Source organism: Platichthys flesus, chromosome 21 (assembly GCF_949316205.1).
Source record: "Platichthys flesus chromosome 21, fPlaFle2.1, whole genome shotgun sequence".
Classification (NCBI taxonomy): domain Eukaryota; kingdom Metazoa; phylum Chordata; class Actinopteri; order Pleuronectiformes; family Pleuronectidae; genus Platichthys; species Platichthys flesus.
In genome coordinates, this window is record NC_084965.1 from 14,840,485 (window position 1) to 14,862,949 (window position 22,465).

Here is a 22,465-nt window from a genome sequence, read left to right on the forward strand (position 1 = left end):
AGAGAATCAGTGTCTAAAAGCAGCTTATCATACAGCTGCTGTTTTAACATCTGTTCTTATTTATGTGATAAGTAGGGCTGCAATTAACGATAAGGAATTCCTCTCAATACCGGAACACAAACTGAACGAGTAATTTGAAATTCTGGTTTAATATACAGTTACGTGACTAACGGGTAAAACCCAATGAATGGGTAATTTGACTTATTCCGACCCACAGACCAATGGAACAACCCCCAGCAGCACCATCATAACTCTCCCTCGCAACTTGAACCACCCCTCAGCTTGTATCATTGATTGCAGATGCAGGCCAAACCCTGTGCAGAGATGCAGACGCAGAGAAAAAGAGCTGAGCTCTTATCACGGAAAAGCCGACAGGGACAAGAAGATGGAGGGGAATGAGCTGAGAAAGATTTCACCTGAAATCCACAGAAAACATAATCACATTTTCTTTACTTTAATGAAACTCACCAAAATCCCAACATACATTGTCTCAAGGCACCTACATGGTGAGGTTGATATCAATATTTTAAAAAGAAACCCAATTGTTCCCATAATGATTTTAACACTTAGTGGAAGTGGAGAAAAAAAAAATACAGGAAAAAACATAATCTGCCTGAACCGCATAGATTCAGAGGACAGAAGAGGGGGAGAGAGGGGGAGAAAAGAGAGGAGGATAGAGAGACCATAAAGTTGTATTACTTTTAAATTAACAAATGCTATACTAGAAGTTATAATGGCAATTATAATAGAGAAGCTTGTGGATGGAATAATCTTCTTGACTTATGAGCAATTCATAAATTTGCCAAGGATAATCTCATTTTTCTTTATCTCCGTGCTTGTTTGAAAATGCTGTTTGGCTGAGGCATTAAAGAGGCGAGAGGAGGTGAGAAGGGTAAAAATACCACAGACTGGAGGAGGCAGAGAAGACCTGCCAGTCAAGTTGGGACTGAGTTAAAAATATTTCCTTCAACTTCCACATCAGGTCACTTCAGCAGCGAGTGATCCGGTCATTCTATCTTGACTGTGCTTGAAAACTGTGGGTCTGTTCTCTCTGGGAGAAATCAATACAATAAAAGTCAGACATTATACCTTCAGCCTTAGTACATACTGTATATCCTGAAAAGATAGGGAGCCTATACATCCATGCTTGTGGCACTGTAAAGCTAAAGTGTACTTTGAGCCAAATGCTAAGGTCAGCATGCCAACACCTCACTGTGACAAAGGTATAACATTTGCAATAATACCAGGAATTTGACCAAACAGCAAATAAAGATGTTGGTCAGATCAAGGTAAAACATTGTATCGCTAGTCAGACTACTAACAGTGTACTGCATAGACAAGGTGGAGTCTACAATGGAAGCCCCGGAATATTGGCAGTAGCCAATAGCCCCCGGAGAATTCATCATCAGATGATGGTTGATGGGCTCCGATGTTGGTTAAAAAAAAAACAGGGATACATAATGATACAATACTGAAAACTCAGTGAAGAGCAGAGCAGAAACATTACCCCTAGTCCACTGCCTTTATTCCAAACACGACCACCTGTCACATCATATCTCCAATATGGATTTTACAACCTTTGTTCAAAGAGAGCCCAGTAGTAAGACACGGAGGTGAGTCAGGCGGGTGAGGTGTTGAACAGTTCAGGGACAGGGACTCGTTTACTCGCTAATGAGAACGATAAACCAACCGTCCCTCTTTCTGTCTCTCTCTCTCTCTCTCCTCCCATCCATGCATCCTCTGCTCACTGTAACTAGGCAACGCAGGCTTGAAACGATTCAGATGGTGGAGGCAAGCCCATCAAAGATGAAGACGGACAGCAGGGCTCGCTGCGTTTTTCTTTCTTGCTCTATCTCTCTATCCGCCTCTCCCACCTGCTTCTACACTACCCTGTGCTAATTGTTTGAGTTTAATTGTGCTCTGTGATGCAGTGACATGGCTTACACTGCACTGTAAAGAGATGTGCCACCTGTTACAGTAAATATGTTGATTTACTCAGTTAAACTTCTGCACTGCTCGGGTGTTAGGGCCTGTGCATAAACAGAACCTGTTAGTAAAGAAAAACTGCATATTTCTACATACAGTTACACACCGTTTATAACAAAATAAAGCTAGATAAAGCTAGATATTCAATAATACCTCACTGGAAATACAGCTTTAGAGTTTATTAGTTTAATTCAGCTTCTTCAAGAGTTTTCTATGAGCTGGACCAGCGCTCTGTGGTTGTGTAAAACTGCAAACCAAAAGAGTTGAAACAAGAATGGTTCAGTAGAGCGCATACCTCCACCAAGGCCCAACCGTCACCTTGAAAACCACATTTAATTTGACTAGATCTTGATTTTTATCTGGATCTTTTATCTGGATCTGCACCGAATTGCACCCCTAAACATGCCAGATTTTTGGCATCAACATCCACTGCATTTGAGTCGTTTGAATGGTTGATGTTGACACCTCGCTCACACTTATTTGGATTTAGTGTTGAGGCTGCGTTGAACAGGAAGCTGGTTGTTTTTGTTGAGGTCAGCTGGCTCCACTTGTAAGCTACAGTAATGTTGTGCTGTATGGCATTGGTGAGACGTACTGAGGTGAAGAACTCTGGGGTGAGCATACACGTCACATGATTGGATTTTCCTGGAAACTTTGCCCTGAGTCTTTACATAGAAATCAGTCCACAGGCTGTTATAAGCAAACTAAATAGTCCTAAGATCGTCTTAGGTAACGTTACAATCTGTTCACGGACCGGCGAAAAAAGAAGGCTTTAAACTGATCCAAATTGCTTAACTTTGATGGAGTACTTTTCAGAAAGGATACACAAATATTATAAACTGTTTGCTGGAACCACCCAGTGCTCCTCTCACAACTCCTTTTCTAATCACTCTCTCTCTTTCTTTCTCTCGCTCTCTCTCTCCCTCTCTCCAGGGTTCATGCGTTGTCAAGCTGTGAACGGAGTCGAGGATGAAAGGAAGGACATCTGTGCCAAGCTCTGTCATACTCTGTCTGTATTTACATCTTCACACAACACATTCCCACATGCAAATGTAGGCATACGCAAGCATCAGCACGCAAATGTGAATGCACCCAAACAAAAGCAAACACTGCAGAATAATAATGTGTATCATCACTGATGCAAGCCATAGACCAGTTTGAAGCAATCTAAAGAAATAATGGCTTATAATTAAATAAAATGCCACCTATCTAAATTAGAATTTGATGAAATAGTGGGACTCATTAGCAGAAATCCGATATCAAAAATCGTATACCCACAAAATGTATTTCCAACACAACCCAACCATACGAATAATATGAGAAAAGTTCTAATTGTGTTATTTAAAATACAATTAAAAGCACAAAAACCTTTTTATCAATTGTTCTTGACAAGCAGCTATGGCAGAAGACACGTGATCCGCACAATATTTACACAGAAGCAAACCATGGAGATGACTCTGTCCGCTCAAGCGACTCTGTCCGCTCAAGCTATTTGTTGTCGACTGTATCGGCTGCCGGGTGCTGCTGTGGGATTCCGGGAGTCAAGGTCAATTTCCAGCAGCCATTCAGCAGCGTGTAATTACCTCCACACCTGCTCACCAAACCAGCACAACATGGCTATGTGCTCAGTTAGCTGAATTAGACCCGACTCCACTCGTCCCCATGAACAACATCAGAGTGTGAAGCATATGGTTATCTATAGGAGAGAGCCATATATGATTGCAAATACCCACATGAAAGTCCACATGTGGGTTCAAAGGAGATGCTGGTGTGAATACGTGCATAAATGCTTTAAAGATTAAATGTGAAAAGCGCTGCAAGTATAGATCGGTGAGAGGAGACCATCTGCTGATACAGACAGTATCAGGCAGTTCTCGATTAGCTGAGTGAAGATACAATATGCGATTATCAGTTATGTTTTCTAAAACTTATCAGTTGGTATAAAAATACTGGGTTCTAGCAGGAGATTACATTGCAATAGGCTAAACAGTGTCCTGTAGAGGGTGTCCATTGTGAATGCATTTACTCTTTAGTTCACAGTGTAATGTTTGAGAAAGGAGGATAAGCTGTGTGCTGCTTCATTTACATGGTGCGGTTCATGCAGAAAGTCCCAACAGCTGCCTGCAGCTGTAGAGCTGATGTCACGTCATGAGAACAGACATGTTAACCTCTCTCTTATAGCCTCCTCTCCGGCCTTGTTCGGACTGGTATTAACGTGCCAGTGATCTGATCAGAAGTGGACAGCTTTACATGCGTTAGTTCACACCCGGCATTAGAATGCGTCTCCACCTCCAGATGTGTCTCCATTGACTACTTGAAATGGGACCTCTTGTCATCAATCTATATGCAAATAAGCATGTACCAAATAATGTTGTTTTTTTTCAGGTGGTTTGACAATAACAGATGGGTCCTTTGTCTATGGGTTTGTAAGTGTATGTGAGAGAGGTAGGGGAAAAAGAAAATAGATCCTGGAGGGGCTGAATGAATCATTACACTGTGTGCAGCTCTACGATGAAATAATTTTTTGACATTTTTGAACAAATGTGTTTTAAATCAATACGTTAATTAGTGTTGTTGTGATATTGTAGCAGTGGTCACAAAGAAACCTTGAAAAATTACTTTCAGTTCATTATGAAACAGTTGCAGATAAAAGGATGTCAGCTGAGTAGGAGGAGTTCACACTGATAAAAGAACATGGCCAAATGTGTCCCAGACCACTTCAGAATGAGGTCTGTGTGCTCGGCTCTCAAATGTGTCCTCAATATGTCTTGGGTGTGTTCACACTTATAGAGCTGTCTGCTTTCGATCGGGTCATCAGAAACAGAGGTCTGAAAGGGGCCTTGAGTCAATATGGAACTCCGTAATGTCATTTCTCTTGAATGAGATTTAACTTTAGCGTTTGTTGAGACATAGGAAGTATGGAGAAATAACACAAATTTTGTCACTGTGACATCCTGTTTGATGTAAGAAGATGACTGACTGATCCGGTTGCTGTTTATTGACAATTATGAATCTAAAAGGATATACACCTATATGAGTTAATGTGCTGTCAGATTAGTTGAAGAATTTAAGTTTAGGGCGAATAAACCTAGCAACACCCACTGGGTCTTATTTATTATAACGATGGTGCCTTTAATCATTCCAGCATAACTGTGGAAAACATAGGATTGATAAAGATATTATTAATAGTTTCACCATCACTGTTACGCCAACTGCTAGTGCTAGGCTCAAGCAGTTGGCTTTCAATTTGGTAGCACAACATTTGCTTTCAGTGTAGGCAATGTAGTGTATGGAAGACATAGAAACAACATACTGTAAAGCCATCTGTGAGCTTTATAGTTTATCATTAGTTTTAACAAACCATCTGTGACTTGAATCTGTTTTGATCCCCAAGGACTTTGGAAAAGGCCAATGCTCTCTCTCTTGGAAAAAATGGGTATGAGGTAATAAATGCAAAGCTCTTCTTTAATCCTGGCAGTGAATTGCAAACATCAGGTCTAAAATGGTCACAAAGATCAACCCTGCAAACTTCCTGATCCGTGTTTCTGTCCCTTCTGCTTAAATCATGACAAATGATCTCTCCAACTTTGCATTACACATTTTCCAGTAACGCAAGCGAAGCGCTGACAGCTGCACACAGATGATCTCTTGAGCTCCCAAACACTACATCTAATTGCCATCCAAGTCCAATTCCCAATGCGTGCGACTGATAAGCACAACTCCAGCAAGCAAGTCGACAGACTGCATTATGTAAGCTGATTTCCAATTATACCATCCAGCAACACAAATGAAATCAACTCTCAAACCCTGGGCATTCACTCATATCCTTTTTTTTTTTCCCCCAAAGCTTACAAGAAACACCGCGAACAAGTTGAAGACTTGGATCAACAAGGAGCTTTCACACCTACCTTGGAGTGAAAGGAGTGAAAGAAGCCTTGATCCACAGTCGGTCTGGACAAAAGACATGGTCTAAGTTGGTCTCATGGTCTCAAACTGACGAATGTTCAGAGTGTGAAAACACATTTTGGGATATTTCTGACTTTCAAGTGCAGGAAGTTGATACAGTATAAAACATTACAAGAATAACAAGAAGTTGAAGTGGCTGACAAGATTACTTGTTCGTCAACTCCAACAATATAAGGATTTAACGTTCAGTTTGCTGGTAGTCATACCAAAACAGTGGAAACAAAAGTAACAAAGTGAAACGGTTCATTTCATTTCATTCATTCAATCAAATGCAATGACTACTTTTTTTTCTATGCACTTTAATCAAACAATTTGCAGAAACACATGACAACAAAGGGACATCAGATGCACGACCATCTAAAAACCAATCAAAGTCCAGTGTCGTTAGATGCAGCCCACGCAGGTGATGACAACAGAACGTAGGTATTTTATCTAAGTCTTCATTCTGCTCCTTAAATTACAATGTCAAATTAAAATTAATGGATCAAATGTAAACAATGTATCGACAAAGAAAATATAAAGATGAAATGATCCCTTACTGCAGAAATCTTCTCAAATCCCCTCAAACAGCATCTTGACCAAAGCATACAGCCCAGGCATGAAGGGCGAACCTCTTTTCAAACTGTCTTTAGTACCAGAGAACCATCAAGGCCGACTTCAAAAACACCTGACACATGAATAGCTCCATGGGGACATGGCTGGACATCGACTGTTTTAACAAGTCTTTGGCTCAAGAGCCCTCATAAATGTTGACATTCCAAACACTCATTTGCTTTTAAAGTAATGTACTACCCATCTTCACAATGTCAATGTTAGTTCATTTGAGGATAAGAAAGTGACCCTCTCATGTTCATGAAATACATTTATGATAATGTGAAAGGCTTTTTTAATTAAATCTGGCATAAGATCAGAAAAGTTTCAACATTATTCTGCAAATATAGACAGTCAACTTTTTAACTTGAATGAGTCAAGTCATCAGCCACAGTGATTACTACGCCCACCTTTTCCTCACTATACTCCCAACAAGAAGGATCAGTTTCACATGAGCTGAGTTTTTACAGCAAAAAATTGGCTATAAGACGTTTGGATGGAGTTACACCTCAATTACTGAAAGTAAATGGATTCTCAACATGTCTTCCACACAGAGACAACTCTTTTATTTTTAATTACTATTCTCGATCAGTGATCCAGAGGCTTCCTTCCATCTCTTAATCAGGATGGCAGAAGTCCATTACAATGTGAATTTCTCTAGAGACAGGGCCACCTTTGAGAACCTGCAAGCAGGTAATTTGTGGCTGGCAGCTCCATCTTCCCAAGCGTGGGCCGAGTCGAGCCGTATTATTAAAAATATAATGGGTTGGCAGCCAAGAGCGAGCTCCCAGTTTGTCTCTTATTCTTAACGCAGAGGGTTGTAGGTTGTAGAATTGACAGTAATAATTCAATTTCTTAACATCTACTGGCATTTTGTATTTGACAAAGGCACTTACATTGATGCTTCTCAAGCAGTATTACTCAATTATGTACTGTGGTTATTCAGGTCAGCCGCCAAATGTTTACAAGTCTGATATTTCTGAAAAAAGCAGGGTCTGACAACAGTTTTCCATTTTTTCTTAAACGCACTATCCACGGATTTCATACACATGCACAGATAACCCAATGAACGATATGCAGCTACACTGACTATAATTCAACTGCAGTTGGAGTCTGAGAAACCTCTAAGACTCAGCAAAACCTTTTATCTGTGGTACAAATCAATATGGATGCCATGATTATTAGCAGAAACCGACTTTAAAAGCAGTCAAACCTTCTTTTTTTTTGGAATTGGCATAGTTGTTTTCCCATCGTCTGTAAAAAAATTATAAACCAAAGACGCGTACCACAGTCTTATTTAACATCTGCCAAGGAGGATATGATCTCACCCGTTTCTGTTTATTTGTCACCAAACAGTACAGAAACAATCTGCACGGAACTTGAACTTTGTGTAGGGATGAGACAAGGCCCAGGAAAGAACCTATTCAATTTTGGCCCAGATCTCCATCATGTGCGAAGAATTTTATTATTTTCCTCTGAAGTCTAGCATACGTCTTGTCTCTGTGCTCTCTAAGTGCAATGAACTAATCTGACTTTTTCTCTCCGGGGACCTTTGTTCATCTGCTGATTCTTGTTACCATTCTGATGTGCTCTTTTTCCACAAGTTCAAAATGTTTACAGCCTGCCATGACTGAATGAATGTAACGGAGAAGGGAAACCCTGAATTTCATGAAAGCGAGGAAACGATGAGTCACCACTGACCAATACCCATCAGCAAAGTACAGACTGGTGTATCCATAAAAACTGAATTCTAAGGGCTGATCTCGATACAGATTTGAGCTTTTCCAGATCCTTTAATAATCATATTATTTCATTCCATGTTGTGTCATGCAATAGGCAGCAGGCTATTTGTTCATTCACTTTACCTGAACCTGTCCAAGGTAATTCAATACAAGACTTCAGACTCACGCCCAAACTGTGTTCTGCTGCATCTTTAATGCAGGGCTCCTCAACCACACACTGTTGTTTGTAAGTGGTCAGAAGCCAAAATGGTTAGTTTCATCTTTGGCGTGTTGTATTTCAAAAAGCTTATTTTAGGTTAATTGATGATGTAAAATCCTCATCAAAGTACAACGTAATTAAATTTGTTAACAATGTAGTTGAATAGAATTGATTATATAAAATGATGAACACTCAAAGTGTCACAATTGTGGCAAATACAGAACTTGACATTCTGGGTGAGATCCTGGCGGAACATGTTCCGAGGACATGGTCTTCATCTAACTCCGAGCCAGTGCCTACAACATGAAAAGGCCAAATTATCTGCTGACACCAAAGATGGGTAATTGACCGCCCAGCTCATTAAATTGCAGTCTGGGGTTTTCTGAAGTGATCTGAGGAGCTGCCCCCCCTGGCTGAGTTCCATAAAAAAAGTACCATATGTGGAGGATGTGCAAGAGTATTGCAAAGGGACCCACCACTTTGGCAGAATGTTGTATTTAAAGCTTTATATACAAATTTTGATCAACATTCAGACTTAACACAAAAGGACTTCCCATTAAGACTATAACAACTGCACATGTGAATATATTCATTTAAATGATGAACAAAAGATAGTCGTCTTTTGAATAATTTAACAGGATTAACACATGGTTATTCATGTTTTTCAAGATCAGATATTTTACATTATTCATGTTATCATAGTGTATCTGCTCAAAGTGTGTTGTTGGATTATGGCTCTAGCAAGTAGGATTTAATAATAGTTATTTGTATTTCGTTCCATTTTCAAAATTAAACTTGGCTGTGACGCATGGGAAAGGGAAAAATAATCAGTTAAATGTGAATTTCAATGTACAAACCTAAATCTAGGACATAAAGACTCCAGACTGAGTGATGATTTCACCTCATCAACAATCAAAACATTTTAGTATCACACATCCGACATCTAGGTCAACTTGTCTGGAATTCCTAGTTCAGAGACTCCCCAGGCTCATCAACCAGGCATGAATAATCCATGTCCAGATTTCAATTAGCCTTCGAGCAAAACTCATCAATATGTGGGTTTGTGTGTGTGTGTGTGTGTGCGTGCGCGTGCACCAGAAATAACTAACTTTAACACTGATGAGACTGAGACAAATGCTGGGCCTGGAGCCACTGCTCATTTACAGATGTCTACGTTAAGTAAAACCCAGACAGGGTAAGGGAGCCATCTGTGCTGTCTTCCATGTCCCTTTCCCGTTCCTCCTGTTTGTGAGACTTCACCTTTACTTAGAGCAGTTGTGCAAAAATGGTCTCCGATCGTTCTCTGATCAAATTAGGCTAAAAATAGCTCTGCTGTTTCGACCATGAGGGAATGGGAAAGAAAATGTCCCTCTTTCTTCTGAGAGCTGCAGTACCATTGAACCTAATATATTGAGTAAGATCAGATACTGTACATGTAAATGTTAATACGTACAGTAATCGCTGATGATCTAGTCCTCTAATCTTAAACCTCTATTGTTTTAAACATACTCTATTTCCTCTACTGCCAGATACGATTGCAGGCAGCCTTTCATTCTCCAAATTAGATCAGATAATGCTATTAACCTTGAGTCAAACTCAGATAAAAAAATGGCAAAGACTTACGGTAAACTGCTCCTGTGAAAATGTGTTGATGATCAAGAACTGTCGAAATTATTTCCCCACATCTTCCTTTCATTATATACATGTGATTGATTCAAGCAAATGCAGAGCTGTTTGAAATGTTTTAGAAAAGGTGTAAGGAGACATCCTGTGTTGTGAGAGGTGCGAGTGGCCCGTGATTGACAAATATCAAATTATTAAAAACATGAGTTATTGAGATCATGTCTGAGCTCACGTCCATAATCCAAGAAAAGATATTAGAAAAACATTATATTTTTGAAGAAATGCAACCGATACATCCCACCACCTCCCATTAGCCCTCTCGTCAAAGCTATGCCAACAAAACACATGATCGCACAAAATTCTCTTTCTGTCTTTGTGAGTGTCAGACTGAGAAACAGAGAAACATCTGTGAGTGGCTCGCAGCGCTCTCACTCTCTCCCGTTGACTGTCCATCTGCTTGGAGTTCCGAGCCGAAAATCTTTTTTAAATGAAAATCAAGCCGACTTAGAAACTCACATGTTCTGTCTATGATATCCCCTGCTGCATTTCTGTATCAGCTGGGGACAGACACACAAGCAGCGCAGTCAGACTGCGTGTGGGGGGGGTGTCTGTGTGTGCTCATGTTGAGTCGCAAGTGTTGTATGAGAAAGATGCAAATTTAATTTAATTCAATGTCACTATTAATTATAAAGGTAATTTAAAACAGTAATGGGAAAATTGTTTTTTGGAGCATAATTAAGAGAGATTAATAAAGAGATTAAAATAAGGCAAGATCACAAAACCCCGAATCCGATATCCTGGCAGCTCCAGTGAGAAGCCATAATGATAAAAAACCTTTATACCCACATCCCTGCAGACAACCTCCACTACCTCAAATGCCCCCATTTAGAGACTTTGTTTTATGCAACTACATATGCATCATTTATATTTAATACATTTAGACTGGAAAGCATCTTGACGTGGAATCTGACCACACAAACCACCGGAGAGAGAGTGAGTATTTCACCAATCATTTCCTCCTCTCTGCAATCAATTACTTAACCTTTGTGATAGCCACCATAAACCTTAACTACCTTTCAGCAGGGTTGACATGTCTTTATCGCAGTCTGGAGCGAGTGATGGGCTTCACCTTGGTGTGCCGGAGAGACCCGTGCTCCTGTATTGGCTCATACATGCTGTCTAGTGCAACCCACATAACATGACAGGTCGAACACAAACAGGCATAAACACAGACAAATGAGCTGTCAGAAGAGGCATGAATCTCCAGCCTCTATCACCGAGTGATGCATAGGAACACAAGGGAAATGTACAGAGAGCGAGGAATTGCTCCGGCAAATCAGATTACGCTCTAGATTTGTGAGCGGCGCTGCTTGAGAGACAGTCTCTTACTCAGAGGAAAGCTGTGTGTGTGTGTGTTTGTTTGTGTGTGTACGTTTGTTTTGTGTGCACATATGTCATCATCACTGTCAGCAGTTCTCGAGGCTTTATGATCACATGGTCAACGTGTCCACATGTAAACGCACAAGACAAGCGCCAGCATTCATGCACCATAATGTAAATAAGACAATGCGGTGGGTTCAGGTTGAACCAAATCAAATAAATACACACACAAGCTACATGGCCACACCACGGTGACCATCTCTTAAAGAACCAAATGTAAGAAACATATCAAAGCCAGCTCTTTACTATGGCCAGGATCGGGTGTGATGACCTTCACAATGCGTAACTTGTTTGCTTGGACCGAGCTGTGCTACTCCGCAGGATATGGCTGTGGAATGCCGTTTGGCGTCCAGGGACAGGGTCAAAGGGTCAACACCTTAAGACTTGCGTAAACAGCTACGTGGGATAAACACTAAAAAAACTGCTTGAAACCTGTTCTTGCTCTCCCTTTCCTTCCATTGTTACATTCGTTGTGAAAAGACACAATCCAAAGCTTAGTGTTTGGATTTGTTGGTGTTTCTGAACTCTCGTCCATTCACAAGACGGCAAGAGAATCATTTCTAATGTGACTTACAGTAACAGGACATACATTCACAAAACTTTATACATGATGCAGTTAACATTATTTCTCCCCATATGAAATAGAGTTAATTTTAAACCTGCAATAAGCACTGCATCCCTCTGGCATGAGCAGCTTTAAACCGATCTGGAAATGGAATTGTTTTACAGTCTCACATTCCTGTTAGAAACCTCATCAATTCACCCACTTGCTAGCGATGAATCTCTGGACATCATCCTAGTAGATTATCCAGAGATCAGTACTGAAAGCAGCTATACGGTGAATTTTACTGACAGAAATGATTGGGAATCAAATTGTGGATACATGAAACCAAACCATAAGTTTGGTGTCTGGGATCACTGCTTCTTCTTCTTCACATCGAGAGTAACTTGTTAAGGTGGCTCAGAGGCCTTGGTAGGATTCTTTCTGGACACCTCCCTGAGGAAGTGTCCCTGGCTATTCTAACTTGGAGACCAGCCTGTTGTGGCCCCTAAACATGCAGGGAGGGATCATACAGTGCACCTCGTACCCCAAGAGGAGATGGAGCAAGGAGGATCTGGGATACTTTGCTTAGCCGGGTGCTACCCACGAACCATATGGTGTCAGAAAATGGGTATGAGATGTCCAGCTCGTCCTTAAGCAGCACACTGGCCAACCCACATTAGACTCATTCAATGCCTCCTCCATCAATTAAGAAGTGGCTGCTCATACCCATGGGGGCTTTCCTGATTACTCACTCCAGGGAGCCCAATCCTCAGAGGGAGGAGTACAGCGAGGTTGACTGGCCATTTTCGGAGCACATCACTGAGCAATATAGCTGTGGGAGGAAAGCTGCCACGCCAGACAAAAGGGAAACAGACATAAGTCCAAATGGCATTTTGACCTGTTTTTGGCCGACATCGTGGCGCCCCTGCGAGGGGCTGTTGGAGCTATTTGTGATCCACTTGTGCTCTGCACTGTGCAGCGAAAGCCATGATCCTGACTCATTTTGAGCTCTGAGACGATGTGATGCCAAGCCGGGGGACGTGCCGGGGCTTGAATTGGGTTTGCCCCAGCAACTAGCATCGGGACTAGTTCCTGTCATGTGTCATGTTCTCCAGAGCTGCACATTTTCTCAAGCTGCTGGTAATTTCCTGTTAGTGGTGGCACGCTGGGATGATTATCTCCCATCTTCCTCTACTTCCCATTTCCTCACTAATCACTGGAATTTTGGATTTTTTTTCCTGGTCAATGATGCACAACAGATCACAGCTTCTACTGTGAAACATTTCACATCTAATGAGCTAAAATCTGTTTAAAAAATGAATTCCTCTTTTTTTCACAGGCAAATACAAACCTTCTGATCCAAGAGTGTAAAGCAAATGTCACGACGCGAGGGTGCTAGCGTGAGTGAGGGTTACACTGTGTTGCCGATCATTTCCCATTTCGATCTTTCGAGGGAAGTGAGTGGACACTGGACACCCTGTCATAAACACTCCCGATCATTTTCACATCACCTCCCACTGGAACCCAAACTTACACTCACCCTCCCTTCAATAAGCTGGCCCAACCTTTCACACACACCAACACACAGCGAAGGTGACGCAATCTTAAGGTCAAGCCATTGAGTTGCGTCAGACTCATTCAAACTTCTTCTTCTGGACGACAAAATAACGGCAACGCTCTAGAGTGGAGGTGGATTTGACCCAGCCAGTGTGAAGCTTCGACACCGGGGAACATCCAGGGAGCGGACATAGGGAAAGTGACTTCTTATAAGTACCTGGGGCTTCACCTGAATAATAAACTGGACTGGACTGAGGATGTCAAGCAGGGCCAGAGCAGACTGTATCTACTGAGGAGACTGAGGTCACTGGAGTACAGGGGGCGCTCCTGAAGACCTTTTATGACTCTGTTGTGGCATCAACCATCTTCTTTGGAGTGGTTTGCCGGAGGATATCTATCACAGGTCCTGCCTGTCTGCTGCTGTCACCCTGTACAACCAGCACTGCTCCCTGTAGACTGCATGCACCCTATATCTATCTCATTCAGGTTTGCAACAAATTCAACTGTGCAATAACCCTTTTCTATCTGTGCAACTCCAAACATCATATGTGCGCTACTGTTTATATTTTGATAACATTATACATCCGATCTTGTATGGTCCCTTCCTATCCTGTTTGTAAAACTTCGTTTGTTCACAGGACGTCTTCGATTACAGAGCTTTTGGCCCGACGCCTGGTTCTGTCCAAAGGTCACAAATCCACCTGCCAGAAATGTTGTTACACACGAGTTTAATCCTATGACAGAGAGATGGGCACCAACGAATCATGTGCCTGACGTATTTCTGCCACGAGCAGGGACTTGATTAACATTGATAACACCAACTAAAGAAGATGTGGCTGAATCTTAACAAAAAACAGGTTAATTAGAGAAAATGATTATGTGCACGGCTGCGCGAGGTCGAGCGGGTCGTCCACTAACCAGGTCAGCTGGTCGATGCCGGTATTCCCCATGTTGCATGCCTTGGGGAGGAGACTGAACCCAAAAATTGCCCCTGACAGCGGCCACCAGCGTGTGAGTGATGTACTATGAAGAAAACTGCACATACATTCAAAGCTGTAGTGTGACGTGCTATGAGTGCTCAGACCATTCCTTCAGGTTTCCGTTTATTCTGCTTCAACACTGTGAATCCCCTAACTTAGGTCTGATAAAGGACTATCTTCCGCCTAGACAGAGATTCCCTTCCTTTTCCCACAAACAAAGTAGATCACACAATTCCTCGGTTTGGGCTCAGGGCAGCACCGACCTGTACGCTTGTTGTTATCGTCCGCTCGGAGGAAGGTGACAGTGAATCTGAAAATGGTCCAAACCACCTTCCTCCCTCCGATCAGAGCTGCAGTAAATGGCCGGGGAGCTTGTTTAGGGAACCCCTGTACTTTCGATAACCTCGAAACCAGCTGATCTGCAACATGCATCCTAAAAAGCGGAAGCAAACAGCAGCACGGTGGTTTGTGTAGGTGTAATGATCATGGATGGGTGGGTCCTTCTACACAAATGTTGCATGTGTTGATGCTGCAGCTTCAATCTGCAGAGGGATCTCACACAGCCAATAATAATGATGATGATAGTGATAATGGGGATGTGAGTTTAATGCCCCGGCTCCTACCATCGTTGTTCTCCCGGTCGCTGATGTGCTGGAGGTTGCAGCCCGTGTCCTCGCGGCTCAGCTCGGGCTCCGGCCGGTACGACTCCAGCCTGGAGTGGTTGTTCCTCCGGTGTTTGGGGCTGGACGACACGCAGCAGGAGGTGGTGTTCCCCATGGCGGCGGCGGCTGTGCTCCTCCTCACCCGGCAGTGTTGTCTTCAAGCCCCCGGGGTGGCTGCGCCTCTAGCGCCGCTATCGAGAGCGTAAAAAACGGGGCGGTAACGCGGTAACACACGGAGCTGCTGCGGACGACGAGCTGCCCGGTGTCCGCGAGCGTTACCTACCCAGATCCGTGCTCCAAGATGGAGTCATTATTTTCAAAAAACACAGGGGGAGATAAAACGTCAGGCTTCGGTTAATAAGTGGAGGAGCCCACCCGAGCGTCCCCTTCCAAATCTCCAGCGAGGGCAGGTATCAGGCGTCGGTCTGTGTGTCGACTCCCCCGCCGTGTAGCTCCGGTGCTCGGCTCCGGTTCCCCCTCACAGACACATGCTTGCTGTGGGCGAGCTCACAGAGACACAGGAGGATGAGAGGACATGTTGTTTCAGAGTCAGCAGCAGAAACCTTCTCCTCAGCTACATGGCTGGGTTCTGCTGGAAAAGACTGCTGCTACATCCGCTGCCCTGCTGCGTTCATGGCTCACACATAACGTCGGACTTTCGCCAAAAGTTTAGAAAAGGTTAAAATTACTAGCTCATGATTTTACCAATTAAAGCCCGAATTAAAAAAACTAAAATCAACTAAGGTTGGATAACTTAAGATAGGATGTAACTTTATTTATCCTCCGTGGAGGATTCTTGGATTGTGGATCATGGTTTGGCTCCAGATTGGGGATCGTTATTTTGGAATAACAGAATTCAGAAGATTTGGGAATTTCAGAATTCAGAAGTTTGAGAATTTCAGAATTCAGAAAACGTTTGGATCATGATTTTGGATCGTGATTGGAAATTGTTATTATGGATCATGATTGGGATCGTGATCATAGATTACGATTTTTGATCATGATTGTGGCTTGTGGATTGTGATTTGGGATCATGATTGTGGATCGTGGTTGTGGTTGCGGCTCGTGATTGTAGATTGTGATTTTGTATCGAGAACATGGTTTGTGGGACGGGATTGTGGGACATGATTGATGGTGGTTAATCGTAATTGTGGATTATGATCGTGAATTCTGATATTGATTGTGATCGTAGATCATGATCATGTTCATGGATTGGGGTTATTTGCAATAGAAAAATAAAAGTTTTGTAATTGTGTGGTTTAACCAAATTCTTTACAATATACAATATGTACACCAATATTATGGATTTCAGCCTTAGCTTGGGAGCTATGGTGTTGTTCACTCGGATGGCTGATGGCATAAAGGTGTTCCTGAGCTGCCTTAGTTCAGTAGACGGAGGATGAGAGCGGTTGTTCATGGTGGATAATAGTTTACTCTCATCCTCCTCTCTGTCACTGCCTGGTTCCATCCTCACCACAGAGCAGGTCCTTCTCAGCATCTCGTTTAGTTAAAATACGTAGTGAGAGAATAAAAGACAATAAAATTAATTTGCTTTTATTCAAAACCTCTGGACGTTGTAGCAGCAATTGTTTGGAACAGGACCAGGCAAAAAAACTAAAGGCCATCAATAATTATCAAAACATTATTTTCATCAAAAGCGATGTAACAAAGTCCATCATAGATATCAATATGCATTGTATAAGCACAGTGAGGAGGTTTAACACATATTGTATCTGCTTAATGTTTACCCTCTGCTACCGAGTCTCTGTTCTTGCATTTCCTTCTTTCTTATACACACTCAACCATATTGAAAGAAATACACAACATAGGGTGGATTCAGGTAATCATGGACATTGGGTCATGTGGGACACCTAAGCTTCGGTCTGTTTGTTTCCTGTTCCAACAAAATCTAGTTAACATAACTTTTTCTAAAGTTATCATGTGACTGAAATCTCATGACTTCTTGTGGGTTATGTCACAGAAAGGGTCTTGGAATAAAATGACAAGGTCAATGACAAGATTCTCACATGTCAAGGATTGAAATCTTTCACAAACAAGGCAATGTTCCTAAATATTATAAAATTATGTTTGTGAAGTATTCAGGAAAAAATAATACACTGAGCTGTTTGTTTGTTTGTTTTTTGTTTCAAAATGTTTTTGTTGTTCCACTTAATCAGACATGATAGATAATGTGGGAAAGCATGCTTGTAATCATGTGATCTGGAACATCATTTAAATTCTTTAAATAGGGGAAATACACATTTAGGGATTTATTGATGTAATAAATAAAGATAAACTAAAGAGATGTAGCAGATGATTTGCAGTTGTCCGATAGGAGTTAATGGTAAATACTGTCTGTCCCTGTCTGTTTAAACTGATGGTCTGGTTAGTTAACTGACACATTATCAGTTCGCTCCTGTGGACAGAGATGATCCAAAAAGCAAAGAAGAGTCTGTCTTGTGTGCACCCATTGGTTTCACCAAACAATGATGAATCTCTTAACTGCAAGGACTGTTTATTTCCTGAGATTACAAAACTTACTGAATGAATAATCTGTTACTGTAACATTTGCTTGCTGTTGATTGAATTTTTGAAGATTTAAAAAAAAGGTAGTGTTCAAGCAGAATATTGTTTTTCGGCACAAAGAACACTAAAAGCTGTGCCATGTCTCCTCTGAGTATGATATGTCCATTCGGTCTTCTGGTTTATAGAACATCTTAAGGATTACAGAAAGGTATAATGTGTTGATACAATGTGCAACACAAATATCGGAATTTCTCGCAGAAGTCAAAATTGCAAAAACGAAATTTCAGAATTCCCCCAATGTAATATTTCCCACAGCACTTGAACGCATCTTCCAGACCAACAGCGCTGTGGCTGTGATGGAACAGGTTCCGGTTCAAGTGGGTATTTACAACTCTGGAAATAAATAGGCAGTGTAACAGTGTGTCAGGGGGAATAATAATTCAAGAAGAAAAACGGGTTTCAATGGAATAGAAGAAAAACTCTCCAGGATTCAAAAAGGGTTCATGAGGCCCATCAATTATCTTTTCATCTTTATTTACAGTTATTATAAAAAACAACAAACTAAGAATATATGTAGTTTTATTCTTACTCTGATAGATGGGTTATCACTGATGCTATGTGATGTAGCTGTGTGCGTGTGTGTGCGTGCGCTCGCGTGTGTGTGTGGAACTAATTACATGATCTTGACTGATGCCTGACAAATCCATCAGGGGCTTTGCTCAGCCTGTGTCCCAGTAAAATGGCTGCTCTCAGTCTAAATCTCTCCGCAGCATTAAACTGGATTATGAGAGGTCAAGGCAAACAGAGTGCAGACCTGAGGAGCAGCCTAATCCACTCAGATGTTCCCCTGACGTGCCACACAATACACCCACACTGAGGCCTCAGACCAACAGCTGAATAAGCTGCAGGCTGGAGGATGCATGAGAGGAGACGTGCGCTCTGTATGATTGCACAGGTTGTTTCACTACAGGATCAGGTGTGGTGCTGTAGCGAAGCCTGCTGGTACTACCGATGTACTGCATGTAAGAGATAGAAGGCATCTGCAAAACCAGATTTTCAACACATTGCATTTTAAGGTCAAGACGGAGCTGTCTGGAGACCCTGAGTTTCATCTTAATTCTGCTAACGTTTTCTCTCTTTTTATTTGATTTAACATTTCTTCTCTTCTTCTTTATCTCTTATTATATGATTATCACTGTTATTTAATTGTATTACCTTGAACGTCCCTCTTCATGCTCTCATCTAACAGTCATATCAATAATAATTAGGGCCCGAGCACTGGCAGTGTAACGATTATTATGATTATGATTATGATATTATTAATTTTCAGGCAAATTAATTGGCTTTTTGAGGGCTTTAAAATGCTCAAATTCTTAACAAAATTTGCAGAAAGTTAGAAAGTGGTGAAAATGTACGTATTCTGGAGGAACTTTCAATGGGCGTTGCAAAATGTCTCAGTGGTGCTCCCCGAGAAATTACATTTTTTTAATTTAATTTAATTATTTTATATAATTTTTTTTAGGTATAGTTTTGTTTTGTTTCTAAATTTACATAGTTTATGATATTGTGCAATGAAGAGGTGGTTGAAGTTCTGCCAATATGTAGGTTCAGTATTTCACCAAGGACACTTCGGCATTCAGATGGGGAGGAGTGTGGATTGAACCACGAACCTTTCGGTTGGCGAACGACCACTCTACCCGTGGCCACACTGCCAGTATATTGACAATTAGGATGGGATTAACTGGTCATTCCCATGAGAAACTAAGCACAGGAAGAAGTTGGACACATTATTGTGTGTTTTTGTCTGTGTCATTTTATGCTGCTTTTGATACACATCTCAGAGAAAACCATTGTGTTTTCTACTTTACTACATATATTTGACAGCCTTACTCAAAAGTTAATTTTTGATAGTTGAATTTGTGATTGTGTGATGTTTGTACAGCTAGTTGTATCCCACTGTTATGTAGCTGGCTAAACTCCGTTCTTCAAGTGGCAGGCATGGAGCAGCACGAGGGTAGTATGTGTGCAACAGATGTTGTGTGCATTATGACCATGGTTAGCTTAGCTAGACACACACACAGAGAGTAAGATGTTTCTAATGTGCATGTGTGTGGTTAAAGTTCACTATGTTTATGGGTGTAAATAATAAGGATTAAGAATTTTTTTAATTATTGCCAATAATTTAAGTTAATGTTCAAGGATTAATAGGTCATTTCCATATATTGTTACCTGTCCATTTACCTGTATAGGGTAAGTGAATGGAAAGAAAATGCATGACATTGTTTAGTATTTAATATTCAAAGAATTGTTATAAACAATTCTCTATGAAGCTGACGCAGAAGAAACATTGTGTCCGAGTGGCTTTATTGACAGGTCCCCTTTCCACCAACCAAACATGCAATCTGTCATAATACACATGCAAGGAAGCACTCTCTAGTTGGGATCTGAGGAGATCAGGTCCTAAATGACCTCCTCAAGAGTTTGCCCATGGAAGAGAAGAACCTGCCGAAAGATCCTTTCTTTTTAGGTGGAGGTGACATCAATTTAATCCTCAATTTGTCAATGAAGACGATGTCACACATCTGTGTCTCCATGACTTGCAGAATCTCCCTCGCATTGCCAACTGTCTTAAGCAATACTTTGAACAAGGCCTTGTGGATCTGCTCAACATTTTCTAATGTGGTATGGCTCGTTTTATTGTACTCAAACTCCTGCTTGGCCTTCTCTAAAAGATTTTTGATGAGGCTGTGCGCATTTACCACACTCGGTGGTACTTTGGCCTTCTTTATGGTATACATTACCAGTCCTGTAATAACCGAGGCCATCTCTACGTGCGCTAAGTTCGGCGTAGACTTCCTTCTTGGCTCACAAGGATGCCGGACTTCAGAAGCTTGTCTTGGCTTGACAGAAGTTTTGCACAAACTTTCATCTGAATCCTCCTTAGCATCACATTTTCCAGCAACACCACTTCCATCATCTGAAGATTCATCTCCAGAATTTTCATCATCAGAAGATTCATCTCCAGAATTTCCATCATCAGAATTCAAACTCTCCTCTGAATCCTCTGAAAAATGATGTGAGATGACCCTGAATTCTTCATCCATGTCCTCTTGAGGGTCCTGGTCTTCTTCATCACAGTGGTTGACGGATGTAGTGGCAACCAGAGGGGGACTTTTGTGATCATCTGATAGTTTTGCTCGCTCAGAAGGAATAAGGACAGGGGTTCTGCCAAAACGAAGGCTATGTGTAATAACATCTGAATCAGAATTTTCATCATAACCATTCCCATCATCTGAACATTCAACTTCAGGATTTCCATCATCGGATTTCCCTCTCTTCTCTTACTTTCTCAGATGTGAGATACGTCTGACTTGGTCACCACTGTCCTCATGAAGGTCCTGGTCTTCTGCTAGACTCTGGATGGTGGATGAAGTGCGCAAGCAATTTGTTATATAACCAATTAGAGCAATCATTGCATTTAAGGTTTCTGGATTGTCGCAGCTTCTGAAAGTGTCTGAAAGCATCAAGCCCATGTGGTTGATAATTTTGCGCACAGTCTCTCGAGCAATTAACCGACTGAATTCACATAAGCTCTCACAGTAACTTCTTCATTCATCCGATGAAATGTGACAGAAGAACTGTGGAAAGTTGTCGTCCATGTTCTTCACGACGAATTCCTCATCTATACCAAAGTAACTATGATCCGGTCGTGAAAAAAATCAAATAAATTACAATTTCATCTGCAGCAGAGACACAGGTGAAGAAGTCAACGCGATGATTTGAGCAACGGGAGCAGAGGAAATTGGAAAATAAAACAGTTATTGAATTATAGCGAGTGGGTCGTGTTCCTCCGGGAAGGACGGCAGCAGATGTTACTCATCGAATCCTCTGTGATTCTTAATTTGGTTTTATTGGCACCAATTCATATTTCACTGTAAAGACAATTTAATTTTATTGATTCTTCTCAATCTGAATTTCATCAAGTGATCGGAAAAAACATCCACTAAGACGGGAAATGAAATAAATGAGGGACTTTGATCAGGATCTGTCACCAGAACGTTTTCCCAGCAGCCAAACTGGTTCATTACACCTGCCAGTCTATTCTCTCAGAGCTCGAGCCGACATTTTAACCATGAAGCAGAGCTACATCTGTGAAGATTTACAAAACAGATGTTGACATGGAAATCTTGGCATTATGTAGCAAACTTAGAGTCAACAACCTTCAGAGGTGATTTTTAAAACTCGGGCTCTGATAGCGTGAGATTGCGGAAGACATAATGTTTGTAACTCGTGTTTGTGTGGATGTGTAATTACATTCACCGAAATCGCCACAAAAAACAACTGGATAGTTAGTGGTCAAGCACGACTTCACCCCTTCACCACACTGTCAGTTTAAAGCAGAAGATGGGATTCGAACCTGTGGCCTTTTGTTTTTACTTATCATTATTATCATGTAAGATTATTTTGCAATGAAAAGGTTATTTGTTTTGTTATATTATATTTTCTCAAGTCCCAGTTTGATTGTGCATGTATATACATGTATTCAGTATATTTATAAAATAAAATAGTTTGTTTTTATATATAGAGAACAACACAGGCTATCTCTCTCTCTGCTTTGTCATTCTGGGCTGTATTTATTGCTTTTGTCC

At 41.4% G+C, this 22,465-nt stretch overlaps 1 protein-coding gene across 4 annotated transcripts in view; it reads right to left on the bottom strand.

Moving 5' to 3' along the window:
* Positions 1-15,914, bottom strand: part of ccny (cyclin Y) — a 39,722-nt gene extending 23,808 nt beyond the window's left edge. For 2 of the 4 annotated variants that reach the window (XM_062379552.1, XM_062379551.1), the window contains exon 1: positions 15,252-15,914. In XM_062379552.1, coding sequence (XP_062235536.1) covers positions 15,252-15,405 — 154 coding nt within the window. In that variant the 5' untranslated portion in view covers positions 15,406-15,914. The remainder of the gene's footprint in view (positions 1-15,251) is intronic. The other 2 variants (XM_062379553.1, XM_062379554.1) reach the window with 2 other exon arrangements.
* Between the last annotated feature and the right edge of the window lie 6,551 nt (positions 15,915-22,465).